We start from the raw sequence: 12725 nt of genomic DNA on the forward strand, positions 1-12725 counted from the left end.
TTTCTCAGCTTTTTTGGGGGCCAGGTGAGCCATCAATTTGGTTGGCGCTTTTAGAACTTATATGGCACGAAAAGAAGAGAAGAAGAGAAGCAGTGAAAGGAAGATCATCGTCCAAACAAGTATGAAGAAGCAACAGCAGAGTGGTGGTGAATTGATGGTGGGATTCTCGTTTCTGGCAGCTCTCTTGCTCGCGACACTGGGAGCTGTTCAAGCAACCGAGTTTGTAGTCGGGGGCGCGACTCAATGGATAATGCCTCCCAACGGCGACGATGACTTTTACGAGAATTGGTCCAAGCAGCAAAACGTTCGTGTCAATGACACACTCCGTAAGTTTGTTTTCTTTTCTTGTGCTTTCATCTTCTTTGTTTTCTAACGAGAGCATCTTCTATGCATGCAAGGTTTCAAGTACAACAGCCAACGGCACGACGTTCTGGAAGTGTCCGAGGATGACTACGACCGATGCTCCAGCGCCTCGCCGATCCAGTCTTTCAACAACGGTGACACCTCGATCGCAATGACCAGGCCCGGATCATGGTACTTCCTCTGCGGCTTTCCAAATCACTGCCAAGGGGGCCAGAAGCTGTCCATCGATGTCCAAAACGCATCGCTCACAGGCAGCGCCGCCACTCCACCATCGTCAAGCTCCAGCAGCTCCAGCTCCAGCTCCAGCAGCGCCGCCGGCAGTAACATCTCGAGAAAAGATTTGGAAACTCTCACGGCAGCAGCAGCAACAGCCGGAATTTCGATCTTGCTCTTTATCGTTATAATGTGAGCAGCGTTATTCAAATAGTTCTTCGTTGAATTCTTAATAAATTTTAAATCAATATTTTTAATGATCTAAGTTTTTAAAGATTTACACAATCATCTTGAATATTAAGGTGAGAGCTAGAACATGTTCCTCATTTAAGTATTCTTAACAAGGTTACTCTTCCTATACCATCTCCTTGATCGTCGACTGTAGCTGATACAGATCAAACTCTTCCTGCACCAGCTCCTTGATCGTCGACTGGAGCTGATACAGATCAAACGTGAGTGGGATGTCATGGCAGTCTGGAACATCGCTGGAAAGCATGCTGAACGGGAACCACACCAAGAAATCCTCCTTTGTTTCCAAAGTGCAAACTCCAGGGCTAAAATCTATAATCTGTGTACCTTTGCCAGCTTCCTCCTGCACCCACAACAGTTGCAGGCTGCTGCTGCTAGTGCTGAGGGTGGCGTACGAGATTTGTATCCCAATTGCGAGCTTACAGCCCGAGCGAACCCAGTGGTTAAGTTCCCTGACGAGTACCTCAAAAGGCTCGTTCTTGTAGCCCACTTCAAGGACTACTCGAGGGAATGGATGCTTCTGCGAGGCCGTGGAGAAAGAGGCGTCTGGCTCCTTGCTCCCGTTACCAAGCGCAAACCTCGATGATCCCAGGACCCGGACGAAGGAGCGGATGTCCAGCTCGGGGCTCGTGAGCATCAAGTGCCTCTCCACTTGCCGGCATAACTTGTGGAAGAACCACTGCTTCGTCTCGTCGTGGACGTTACTGGGATCGCCAAATATGTAGACACTGCCAACGCCGGAGCCCGCTTCTCTCTCGAGGAAGGCCAGCCTCCAGCAGTCTTCATTGTTGGAACTCCATTTCTCAAAGCTAGAGTAGAACACATCGTCTGCCACTAGAAAAGGGCCCTTCCCTGTGCCTGAGCACTCTTTGTACAAACTCACCGCCTTCTCCAGGCCACGATCCAGTCTCTCCTTCGACATTGGATTAGGGTTTTCAGCTGGTACGGTATTTAAAGGAATAAATCAACCTTTTGAAGTTTTCAAGCTTTTAACCCAAAATTAGTAGTGCGAGAAATAAATGTAAAACGAACTTTAAACTAATCTTAATTTATTTTAATAAACTCTTTAGTTTCTCCATGGATGGTATTTAGTTTCTCACCAAAATACCAAACATTAGATGCTTACATTCTGCTATAAAATGGGTTGCTCCTAGAGTGTTAGCAACCAGCAGTTTCGAGCTAGCTAATGGCTCATACCAGTGCTCTAATCTTCCTCACTTCTTTCATTGCTTTCGCTGCAAGCGTTGCAGTGGCACAAACTCCCACCACTCCTCCTCCAGGCACTCCACCCCCTCCAGCCCCTCCTCCTCCAGGCACTCCAGCCACTCCAGCCACTCCAGGATGCTTCCCAGGTAGGGTTCATGTGAAATCACGCTTTTTTCTTCATACAATTTTCAAGCTATTATAGGAGATGCAACTGTTCAGATGTATAATGGAGAAATTAAGTTCGTGAGGGAGCTTAATGTTGGAGACAAGGTTGAATACTTTCACATAAATCTTGTCCAAGTATAACTTCTCCGCAGGTTGCAGTGGGGAAGAATATCTATTCAGATGTGTATGCATTCGGCCACAAGGATGCTGATGCCATGTCCAAGTTTTTCCAAGTGCACAGCGCTTCAAACATGTTGGAACTCACTGCAGGCCACTTTGTTCCCGTTGCTGTCAATGGGAAGCTCGTGTACAAGAGAGCCGAGGACCTCAAGGTTGGAGATTCCCTGTGGGAATCATCTCAAATCACTGGTAAGGAAAGCAAAAAGCATATATATTGGTGGGATGTTTCGAATTTGACGATTCTGTGCTACTTTTCCAGAAATACAAAAGGTTGAGAAGGTAGGCCTCTACAACCCGCTCACTCTCTCCGGCAGCATCATGGTGAACAATGTTCTAGCATCGACTCACAGCGAGTGGTTCTTGGACTCCATATTTGATGCTGTCGGCGCAACCGAGTACCTGCCATACGCATACCAGGCCGTGCTTGCTCCAGTTCGCGCCATCTACAACATCGTCGGCAAGGAAATCTACGCAAAGGGCTATGCTGCCATCGATTCCTTCACCAACATTGCTGACTTTGGAAGGAAGTATGGAGGAAGCGTTGCTCTCACCTTTGGAGTTGCTGGTCTTGTGCTGGCCTCCAAGGTGTAAACAACTTTGGCAAGAATAAAAATTTTACATATTAACGTACAGTGAACAGACAAGAATAAAAACAACAAAGGCAAGGGTACCTCTCACACCTGAAGCAAGAATCGTACCAAATGCCCACTACACGGCATTTGTTTTGTTTTGCTAAAACACTAAAGCTGGCATTTTATGGAAATGCCCGGGGTATCACATTGAATAATTTTAATGATTAAGGAAATTATTATAAATTACAATGGAGGCATGAGACCACAAACTTCCTGCCCTAACCTCACTCCCACCCACTCAGTCTTCTCTTGACTTCCAGCTCCCGAAATTCCTCCCAAATTAATAGACTTTTGGTGGCAAGTAGTATCTAAAGTATGTTCCTTGCCACTTGAAGCTATTGCCACCAATGGTATCTATTAGTTTTTAAAATGCATGTTTTAATTTGCCTCCACCTCTGGCACATACAGGATTGAGACTTATATATTTGAAAACAATACAGTTACATGGTACCAATAAAAAAGAAGAGCAAAGTTATTGATGATCTATTGCTCAAGACGACATCTAAAAATGGACCCTTTTGACTATGTGTCTGTGAAGATGTAATTCTGTTGACTAAATCAGTCCTTGAGCTCCTTGAGCTCTTCTGAGCATTTCCAAACTGTGTGCACCAATTCGAGACAATCAATCCATGGAATTCTTTCTAATCGCTTAAAAACAGAGATTTTCAAGGCAATTTTGGTAACATATCATTAGCCAGTTCTAAGTATTTAATTATTAATATTAAATTTTATTACAAACTGATTTTTTAAATTCCAAAAAACTGTCTGCTGCTTGTTAAAGCAAACCCAAAATTACAATTCTCTTTTCTTTTCTTTTTTCTGGTTTATGAGATGGTAGTGGGTATACCTAGAAAATGCTTGGATATTCTATTATCTAATGATTGTTATTCATTTAGATTAATTTTATATTTATAATTTATAATCTTTCCTAAACACTTTCTAGTATATTCTTTTTTATTCTAATGGTTGATATGCAATAAGATTAATTTGTGTTTGAAAATTATAAACATGTAATGTGAGTGCTTGGAATATGGAAAGGGAATACAAAAAATGTGCATATCAATTAGCCCAACAACCATAGATTATATATAGAAGCGAGTGGTCCAGATTGAAACTAATCCGACGGCTACCAAAATCCCACTACGCTAATATTAATATACAACATTATAATCGCCCTCACATCATCCTCTCTTCTCGGAATAATGGAAGGACATCAGGGTTCTCTTGTAGATGGGCCGAGATCTGGAAGGATGTCAGGAGGAGGCATCGGTGCATCTATAGGTGGTATTAACTGCTCCTAATCCCTTTGTATGAAGCGTTTCAACTGTTGCACATGCACAATCTCCAAAGGATCAATTTGCTGGATATCATGCCGAACCTCATAAACTTGTGGTCCAACTTACCGTAACACCCGATACGGTCTTTTCCACTGCACAAGGAGCCCCTTAACTAAACCACGTATCGTAAGATGGGGAAAACGAACTAACACCAAATCATCCACTTTGTACTCCACAGGTGGACAATGATAGGAGTTGTAGCCATGCTTTATTTCGTTAAAGTGGAACTTATTCAGTAAAGTGGGACATTAATTAGCATGTGTCCACATGCCATTTCCTAGTACTTAATTAATATTTATTAATATTTCTATCAGTTTTTTAATTTATTTTTTATATTTCACAATATTATAACACAAAATCATATGAAAAGTTTTTAATTTATAAATTATAAAGCTAAAACTTCAATTTTTTATTGTTGTTATAAAAATGGCATGTGGCCACACACCATAAGTGGGATAATGAAAAGTTCCACTTTAACGAAATAAAGCATTTAGCGCAGTTTTTGTCCCACTTGTACGCGGCTTAAGTGTTCGGCAGACTTTGCTTAGATAAGTGGAAGAATGCTCGTTAAATATTAATCCCAAGACCTAGGATCAGGAGCTCGTGGCAATCGCAAAGGTAAACCCAGTTCCGTTGGTAATATTAGATCATGACCATATAAGAGTTTATATGGTGAATCACCAACAGAACTCTACACCTCTGTGATATAGGCATACCGAAGAAACGGCAAATAACTATCCCAATCCGAATGTTGAAAGTTCACATACTTTGCAATCATCCCTTTGAATGTCCGAATGAGCCATTCTACCAGACCGTCTGATTATGGATGATAAGCACTTGTGAAAGTGTGGCGTATCCCCAACCAAAACGTTAAAACATGAAATGCCTTAGCTATAAATGTGGGACCATTATCTGAAAGAATCCGCTTTGGACAAGAATGCTAGAACACCACTCGATTGAGGAGGAAGTATCCAACAACAGTTGCAGAAGCATTAGCAAGAGCACCAATTTCCACCCAATAAGTTAAGTAATCAGAACCAATAATAACATACTCATTGCCAGCAGTCGACCATGGAAAAGGTCCCATAAGATCAAACGTTATCAACTCAAATGGACAGGAAATTGCAATTGACTCTAACCGTCCTTCCGCAGCACGAGGGAGAGTATTACGAGCTTGGCACCAAACGTAGCTACACACATACTGGATAGTATCACGTTGCATCTTCAGCCAATAGAAAGACCTGTGCAACTTCTTTGTCACACAACAATGTCCCATATGCCCACATAAAATAGGAGAATCATGGTAGGCATGGAGAAATGGCAAGATAAAGATAGAAGGCACCACCAGCCGTAAATGATCATCAGGATCCGTCCCCACAAAATAAAAAAGGCTATCTTCAAAGCGATATTAAAAATGTAAATGTCGGAAAGGCAAGTTATCAGCAAGTGATGCAGGATTCTCAAATGCATCTCGAAGCCTTCAAATCCACAGCTCAATCTTTTGAGCCTCGCAAACCTCATCAAGAGAAGGTAGATCTTGCGCTGCGCCTTGTGGACATTGAACGTCAAGTACAGCAACTGCCGACGGCACAGAATCCTTGTTTAGAAAATCCACAAATGTTGAAACAACAGGCTCGTTAGAAACATGAGAAGAGAGTGGAGAAGGAAAAGGAGCTCAAGAAAGGGCATCAGCATCAGCCATAAAACTCTCTGGGCAATAAACAACATCAAAATCATATATCTGAAGCTTCAAAGCCCACTGAGCAGTATGACCAACTAGGTTCTTCCGCTTCAATAATGAAGTAACGGTAGCATGGTGACCTTCAAGTAACGTCTGAGAACCATGTAAATATGCATGAAGTTTCTCGAAACCCTAAACTACTGCTAAACATTCCTTCTCTGTCGTGGAGTAGTTCACCTCTGCTAGTTGTAATGTACAGCTTATATATGCAATGGGATGACGCTGATCAGGCACAGTCGGGCTTTCTTGCATCAACACACCTCCAAGACCAGTATCAGAAGCATCTACATACAAAATAAAAGGTCGAGTGTAGTCAGGATATGCCAAAACTGGAGGAGTCGTCAACAGTTCTTTGAGATCCACAAATGCCCGCTCACAATCTGAAGACCAAATGAAAGATGACATTGATGACTTCAGCAACACTTGCAATGGTGCAGTGCAATCAGAAAGATGATCCACAAAATGACCGAGATACTACACCTTGCCCAGGAAGCGCTGCACATCATTCACACACTTCAGAGTAGGGAACTTTAGAACAGCCACAAGTTTGTCAGGATCAACTTACAAACCCTCACGAGAAATATAGTACCCAAGATAAGTTGTATCCTTGGACCCAAATACACATTTCGACCGCTTCAACTTTAAACTAACATCCCGTAGCTGATCCAACACTTTACACACATCACGAATGTGCTCCTCCCATGTCCCCTCCGAGTGAATCAAGACATCATCAATGATGCCAGTACCCAGAAGCAAGATCTAGCTTGGTGAATCAACGACTTTGCCCCAGACGATCCAAGAGATTAGCAGTGTGAGGAAGAGGGTACACATTTGGGATTGTCACTTCATTTAATGGATGATAGTTGATGGAGAAATGAATACTCCCATCAGGTTTTGGCACAAGATGAGGTTCACATGCCCAAGGACTTTGTGACTTCTGAATAACACCCTTTTCCAACATCTCCTTAACGTTTGCACATAAAATCTTGATTTCTTTGGGTGACTGATGACAAACAGGAACCTTGATTGGACGAGCATCCCCGGTTGGAATCGGATGACGTGTGGCAATCTTGGCCCCAGACGATAGGTCAAATTCAAAGAGATCAAAATACTCCTTCATGAGCCGGTCAACTGCTGCAACACAAAAACTGTCAGAGGGATCGAAAAAGGGAAAAGCAGAACAAGATGGAAACATAGGAGGAAATAATGGGGGAACAAAAGTAATGGAAGTAGAGGTAGAAGTAGAGGGACGAAGAGATACAGAAGTGAGAGGAATGGATGAAACATAAAAAAGTATGAGACAAGGGGGAGAAGCCTCAAAGTCATACTTGGCATGATTTCGTTACAACCAATCCATACCAAGAATGAGGTCAAAAGCTTAACTCGGCACCACCCATAATGATTGCAACTCAAGCTCAAGATCGCCCACACGCACAACCAGGTCTGCCTCATCCCATGCACATACATGTGTACGGCCGTTGCCATAAAGAATAAAAACTGGTTCTGCTACATGACGCAAGTGTAGACGGCAACGTGTGGCAACAGGTCGAGCAATAGAAGATAAACTCGAACCTATATCAACTAACACGGACAGAATAATAGGAGACCTCTTGTTATATACATAAGCTTGGAAAGTAAACACAGGATGAACTGGTGCCAAGTGAACCCCTTGATGATACTCCCGAAAGAAAGATAGAGGGGTCATTGACTTATTTGCGTAAGGTCCCTCTGTTACTTGTGCAACTCCTCATTTCCTGGATGTATCTCAATGTCCAAACCTTCCACTACAGTAGCACCAATAGGACATTACTGACGCTAAGGTCTCCACCCAGGAAATGGAGGTCGCAAATCCGGAAAACGCCGATAGCGCTGATAAATATAACGAACTTCATCACACACCCAATAGCAAACATCACAGCCACAACCATGTCCTCGCCCTTATCTTTGGACTCAAGCAACAACAACATCAACTTCCATTGGAACAGGACCATCACCCACATGAAGGGGAGCTGAAGAACAGGCAATGAGAAATGGAAGAGGCAACATCTCATAACGTTGTGACAAGCGAAGAACATCATCAAGGGTGGCGGGAGCAAGTGCATGCACAAGTCCAACAAAATCTTGATGAAGTGTTGGCCATAACATTCCTAGTTTGATCCACTTCGACATATTTAGCTCCGCACGAAGCAAAATACTTCGGAAACGAACACCAAATTGCATCACCGACTCAGATGGCCTTTGGCGAAGACAATCCAATTGTTGGGAGGCATCATCACAGTTGTCGGCATGTCCAAAGGCGCATTTGAAGACATCCAAAAGAACACTCCAATCCCCACGAGTGGTTGTGCTCAGACTATTGTATCATTGCAACGCTGTCCCTTGGAGACACGTGGGAAACTCACGTAAACGTCGAGCATCATCCCAAGAATGATATATGGCAATCACCGTGAAGTGATCGAACTAATGGTACACATCATCCCCAGGATTCCCACAAAAAAACTCCGGCCAAACACGAGGATTAGCACCAAGAGCAAAAAGAGTTGTACCACGTGCCGCCATCAACTGAGTTTGGTTGTTTAATTGCAAGCACATAGCATCAAGCAATTGTACCAACTACTGCTCCAGAGTCAAAGGAGGAGATTGCTGATCTGCCATGAAGATGGACGAAGAAAGAGCAAAAGAAGAGAAACGACAAAAAGTGAGAAGGAAATGGGAAATCTAGACAATGCAGAAAGCTAGATCTAAACCAAAATCCTGAAAAGGAAGAACAAAAGAAAAGAAATGGAAAAAACTAAATTTAGACGATACAAAAGCTAGATCTAAACCAAAATCCTAAATTCAAGCACTCCTCAGAAATAATCAAAGGTGCCCCTCATGTTCACCAATGTGAGTGCTTGGAATATGAAAAAGGAATACAGAAAATGTACATATCAATTAGCTCAAAAACCTTAACTTATATACAGGAGTAAGTGGTCTGAATTGAAACCAATTTGACGGCTACCAAAATCCCACTATGCGAATATTATATACAGCATTGTAGCTGTACACTTGGCCCTCACATCATGTTTATAATTATAAACTTTTATTTGATCAATTAAATTAATAAATAAAAATATTAAGCAAACCAATCTTACATGTAGCAAATTATTTCCGTCTTCCTTTTCTGTTTTTTGCTTTGTTCATTGATTTCTTCCTGTCCTGCTCAATAATTTTCTAACGGGAGCATCTTCTATATGCCTCGACGTTTTGGAAGTGTCCGAGGATGACTACGACCGATGCTCCAGCGCCTCGCCGATCCAGTCTTTCAACAACGGTGACACTTTGATCGCAATGACCAGGCCCGGATCATGGTACTTCTTCTGCGGCTTTCCAAATCACTGCCCCAAAATGGCAGTGGCACCACTCCGCCATCGTCAAGCTCCAGCTCCAGCAGTGCCGCCGGCAGTAGCATCTCGAGAAAAGATTTGGAAACTCTCACGGCAGCAGCAGCAATAGCAGGAATTTCGATCTTGCTCTTCATCGTTTCAATGATCTAAGCTTCTAAAGATTTTACTAATTCTAATCTTCAATCAATCTTGACGATTAAGTTGGGAGCAAGAACCACTGAAGATGTTCCTCATTTAAGGAGCGAGACATTTTCTTCACAAGGTTGCTCCAACTCTTCCTATACTATCTCCTTGATCGTCGACTGTAGCTGATACAGATCAAACTCTTCCTGCACCAGCTCCTTGATCGTCGACTGGAGCTGATACAGATCAAACGTGAGTACAGTCTGGAACATCGCTGGAAAGCATGCTGAACAGGAACCGCACCAAGAAATCCTCCTGCAAATGCTAGGACTAAAATCTATAATCTGTGTACCTTTGCCAGCTTCCTCCTGCACCCACAACAGTTGCAGAGGGTGGCATACGAGATTTGTATCCCGATTGCGAGCTGACAGCCCGAGCGAACCCAGTGTTTAAGTTCCCTGACGAATACCTCAAAAGGCTCGTTCTTGTAGGCCACTTCAAACTACTCAACTTGAGTTACTCAAGGGAATGGATGCTTCTGCGAGGTCGTGGAGAAAGAGGCGTCTGGCTCTTTTCTCCCGTTAACAAGCGCAAACCTAGATGATCTCAGGACCCGGACGAAGGAGCGGATGTCCAGCTCGGGGCTCGTGAGCATCAAGTACCTCTCCACTTGCTGTCCATAACTTGTGAAAGAACCACTGCTTCGTCTCGTCGTGGACGTTACTGGGATCGCCAAATATGTAGACACTGCCAACGCCGGAGCCCGCTTCTCCCTCGAGGAAGGCCAGCCTCCAGCAGTCTTCAAAGTTGGAACTCCATTTCTCAAAGCTAAAGTAGAATACATCGTCTGTCACTAGAAAAGCGCCCTTCCCTGTGCCTGAGCACTCTTTATACGAACTCGCCGCCTTCTCCAGGCCACGATCAATTCAGAGTCAACATTCAGCCCTTTGAACTTCATCCAGTTTCGAAAGTGGTAGGGGGTTTGAGGTCATCAGGGTCCGCGCAGGACATCGGACCTGACACTTCAAAAAACTTGGAGTAATAATTCTAACATGCTCAAGAGTTAATTGTAAAGTCAAGTTGCTTGTCATAAAATGTAGCCTGAAAAGTAAGCATAGCCTTAAGTTCCCTAGCATCATGTTTCCTGTCAGCTCCCAACTTCAATTTGAACTCAATGTTGTCCAAGATTCTTGGATGCTTCTTCCCCATTGGGTGGTACACTCAAATTTTAACAAGTGACTCAGGGCTGATATTCCACAAATAGTACTGGAATTTTGGTTCATGTTATTCACCTTGCAGCCACCACTCAAAATCTCTATTACATAGAACCATAAGCACGTGTTAATTCTTTGTTTGCTGTATCTGTCAGGTTGATGATCACAATTTTGGTTTGATTCTTTTTTGTTGTGGTGAAGTCTTGCAAGATTTTGGAGATTCGTTTTGAACAGAAAGTATCTCCTCACATTGTCAATTATGTGCTATCGAAAAATGATGCATTGGAATTTACTTCTCATGGCAACTGCAAGTAAGAATTCTCAAAAACATTTCTCATTAATGGGTGAAATTCTTTCGAGTAATTTGTTTTTTTTCTCGACTATCAAAATTTTTAGTATCCCATGCATGTTTTTAAAACACAAGATGTGTCACCTCAATTATATGGTGGCAACTGATTTTCTTACTTTCTTTGACTTGCTTCTTTAGTTTCAAAAATCTATATGTTCAGTTCAAAGGTTAAAAATCTCTTTACAGTTTTTGAAAAAAAAGAAGCTACAATATATTTTTTATGTTTCAATATTTTTATTTATTAAAATATCTATAATGCTTAAATGTAATTTGTTGGGTGTAGACAGCTATAAGAACTTGAAGGTCCTATAAAACCATTGATATAATAGTTGACAACTATAATAAAAACCTAAACCTATAAATCAAGAAAATATGGAACTAAAGCTAAGGACAGACAATATTGGCCATTGTACTCCATGAAACACTGTATAGCAAATGATAAACTTATTTCTAAGTCTTCCCTCTGTTTAACTTCCAAGATCAATATTAACTCAGACTTATAACTATTAATCAAATATAAAAAGTTTGGTTTTTGACTTCGTTTAGGCACATTAGAGGTCAGATTCATCATATCCTCTCCACAAAGGAAAAAAAAACTTTGAGAATAAGAAAACACTTTAACAATAACAATGAAATAAAAAATTTCAATAGCACTCACAAACAAAAGAATCATTGAAAATTGATTCAATTCAAAATATTAGAAAAATTTTCTATGTGTTGCATGTAGTAATGTTTGGTTTGTTTAATAGTAGTTTATTTTTACTTATGAATCTCATTGATCAAATAAAAGTTTATAATATAGAAAAACAAGATAAATCTTATTTCATATCAACCATTAGATGGTAGAATAAAAAAGAATATACTAGAAAGTGTTTAAGAAAGTTTATAAATTATAAACATGTTTATAAATAATAAAAATATTTATAAATTATAAATACAAGATAAATATAAATGAATAGCAACCATTAAAGGAAACATAAGAATACTTAAAACTAAAAATCAATAATTCTGCATAAGATATAATGCAAAATTCTCAGTGAGACATACACTTTTAAAATTCAAATCAATTTGAAGAGTATAATAAACACTGAACTGATTTAAGAATAAAACTTATAAGATTCAGAAGTAATTAACATGTCAAAAGAAGAAAATACTATAGATGAGAGGGGAAATAAAGAAAAAATGTTATGATGTAAAAAAGGGTAAGAAAAAGGGCAGTATTTCAAATTTTAAAGATTACCTATCTTATGAAATATCCAACTCATTTTCATGTTATCTGTAAAGTTATTCTTGAAATAATGAAATTCCTCATCATTAGAAATCCCCTTAAGCTTATAAACATCATCCTGACTCGATACTTAATCATCCTCCAAGAACCAAATTATATAATCCATAACTCTTTAATTGAAATTATGCTCTATAACAATAAAGATAGCAACACACCAAGAATATTAAAAATTTATAATTTAAATGCCATAAAAAATCAATAACAACACATCAAAGGGTGTAACACCACCAAAATCAAGCCCAATACCAGTAAAGCTTAAACTGGAGAAAAAAAAGTAGG

General features: G+C 40.8%; 2 protein-coding genes across 3 annotated transcripts; both read left to right on the forward strand.

Annotated features, from left to right (window-relative positions):
* The first annotated feature begins 5 nt into the window (after positions 1 to 5).
* LOC9642089 (mavicyanin) lies at positions 6 to 844 on the forward strand. 2 transcript variants are annotated; one of them, XM_024676126.1, is made up of 3 exons: positions 6 to 119; positions 180 to 326; positions 399 to 844. In XM_024676126.1, the coding sequence occupies exons 1-3, from the start codon at positions 62 to 64 to the stop codon at positions 770 to 772; spliced, it is 579 nt and encodes a 192-aa protein (XP_024531894.1). In that variant the 5' UTR covers positions 6 to 61; the 3' UTR covers positions 773 to 844. The 2 variants fall into 2 exon arrangements, with proteins under 2 accessions (XP_024531894.1, XP_002971136.2); XM_002971090.2 differs by having other exon boundaries at positions 36 to 326.
* A 1167-nt stretch (positions 845 to 2011) lies between these two features.
* On the forward strand, positions 2012 to 3008 carry LOC9642563 (warthog protein 6). Its single transcript, XM_024675919.1, has 4 exons — positions 2012 to 2177; positions 2234 to 2301; positions 2349 to 2565; positions 2636 to 3008. Exons 1-4 carry the CDS (start codon positions 2012 to 2014, stop codon positions 2965 to 2967), a joined length of 783 nt encoding a protein of 260 aa, XP_024531687.1. The 3' UTR covers positions 2968 to 3008.
* The last annotated feature ends 9717 nt before the right edge of the window (positions 3009 to 12725 follow it).

This window comes from Selaginella moellendorffii, unplaced genomic scaffold, assembly GCF_000143415.4.
Source record: "Selaginella moellendorffii unplaced genomic scaffold, v1.0 SELMOscaffold_16, whole genome shotgun sequence".
Lineage (NCBI taxonomy): Eukaryota > Viridiplantae > Streptophyta > Lycopodiopsida > Selaginellales > Selaginellaceae > Selaginella > Selaginella moellendorffii.

What these genes read in the sequence shown, in the direction of transcription:
- LOC9642563 (XM_024675919.1), top strand. Translation starts at nt 2,012, where the DNA reads ATGGCTCATACCAGTGCTCTAATCTTCCTCACTTCTTTCATTGCTTTC. An exon ending in CACTCCAGGATGCTTCCCAG is followed by an intron (nt 2,178 to 2,233) that starts GTAGGGTTCATG and finishes AAGCTATTATAG; the next exon opens with GAGATGCAACTGTTCAGATG. An exon ending in AGCTTAATGTTGGAGACAAG is followed by an intron (nt 2,302 to 2,348) that starts GTTGAATACTTT and finishes ACTTCTCCGCAG; the next exon opens with GTTGCAGTGGGGAAGAATAT.
- LOC9642089 (XM_002971090.2), top strand. Translation starts at nt 62, where the DNA reads ATGGCACGAAAAGAAGAGAAGAAGAGAAGCAGTGAAAGGAAGATCATC. An exon ending in TCGTGTCAATGACACACTCC is followed by an intron (nt 327 to 398) that starts GTAAGTTTGTTT and finishes TATGCATGCAAG; the next exon opens with GTTTCAAGTACAACAGCCAA.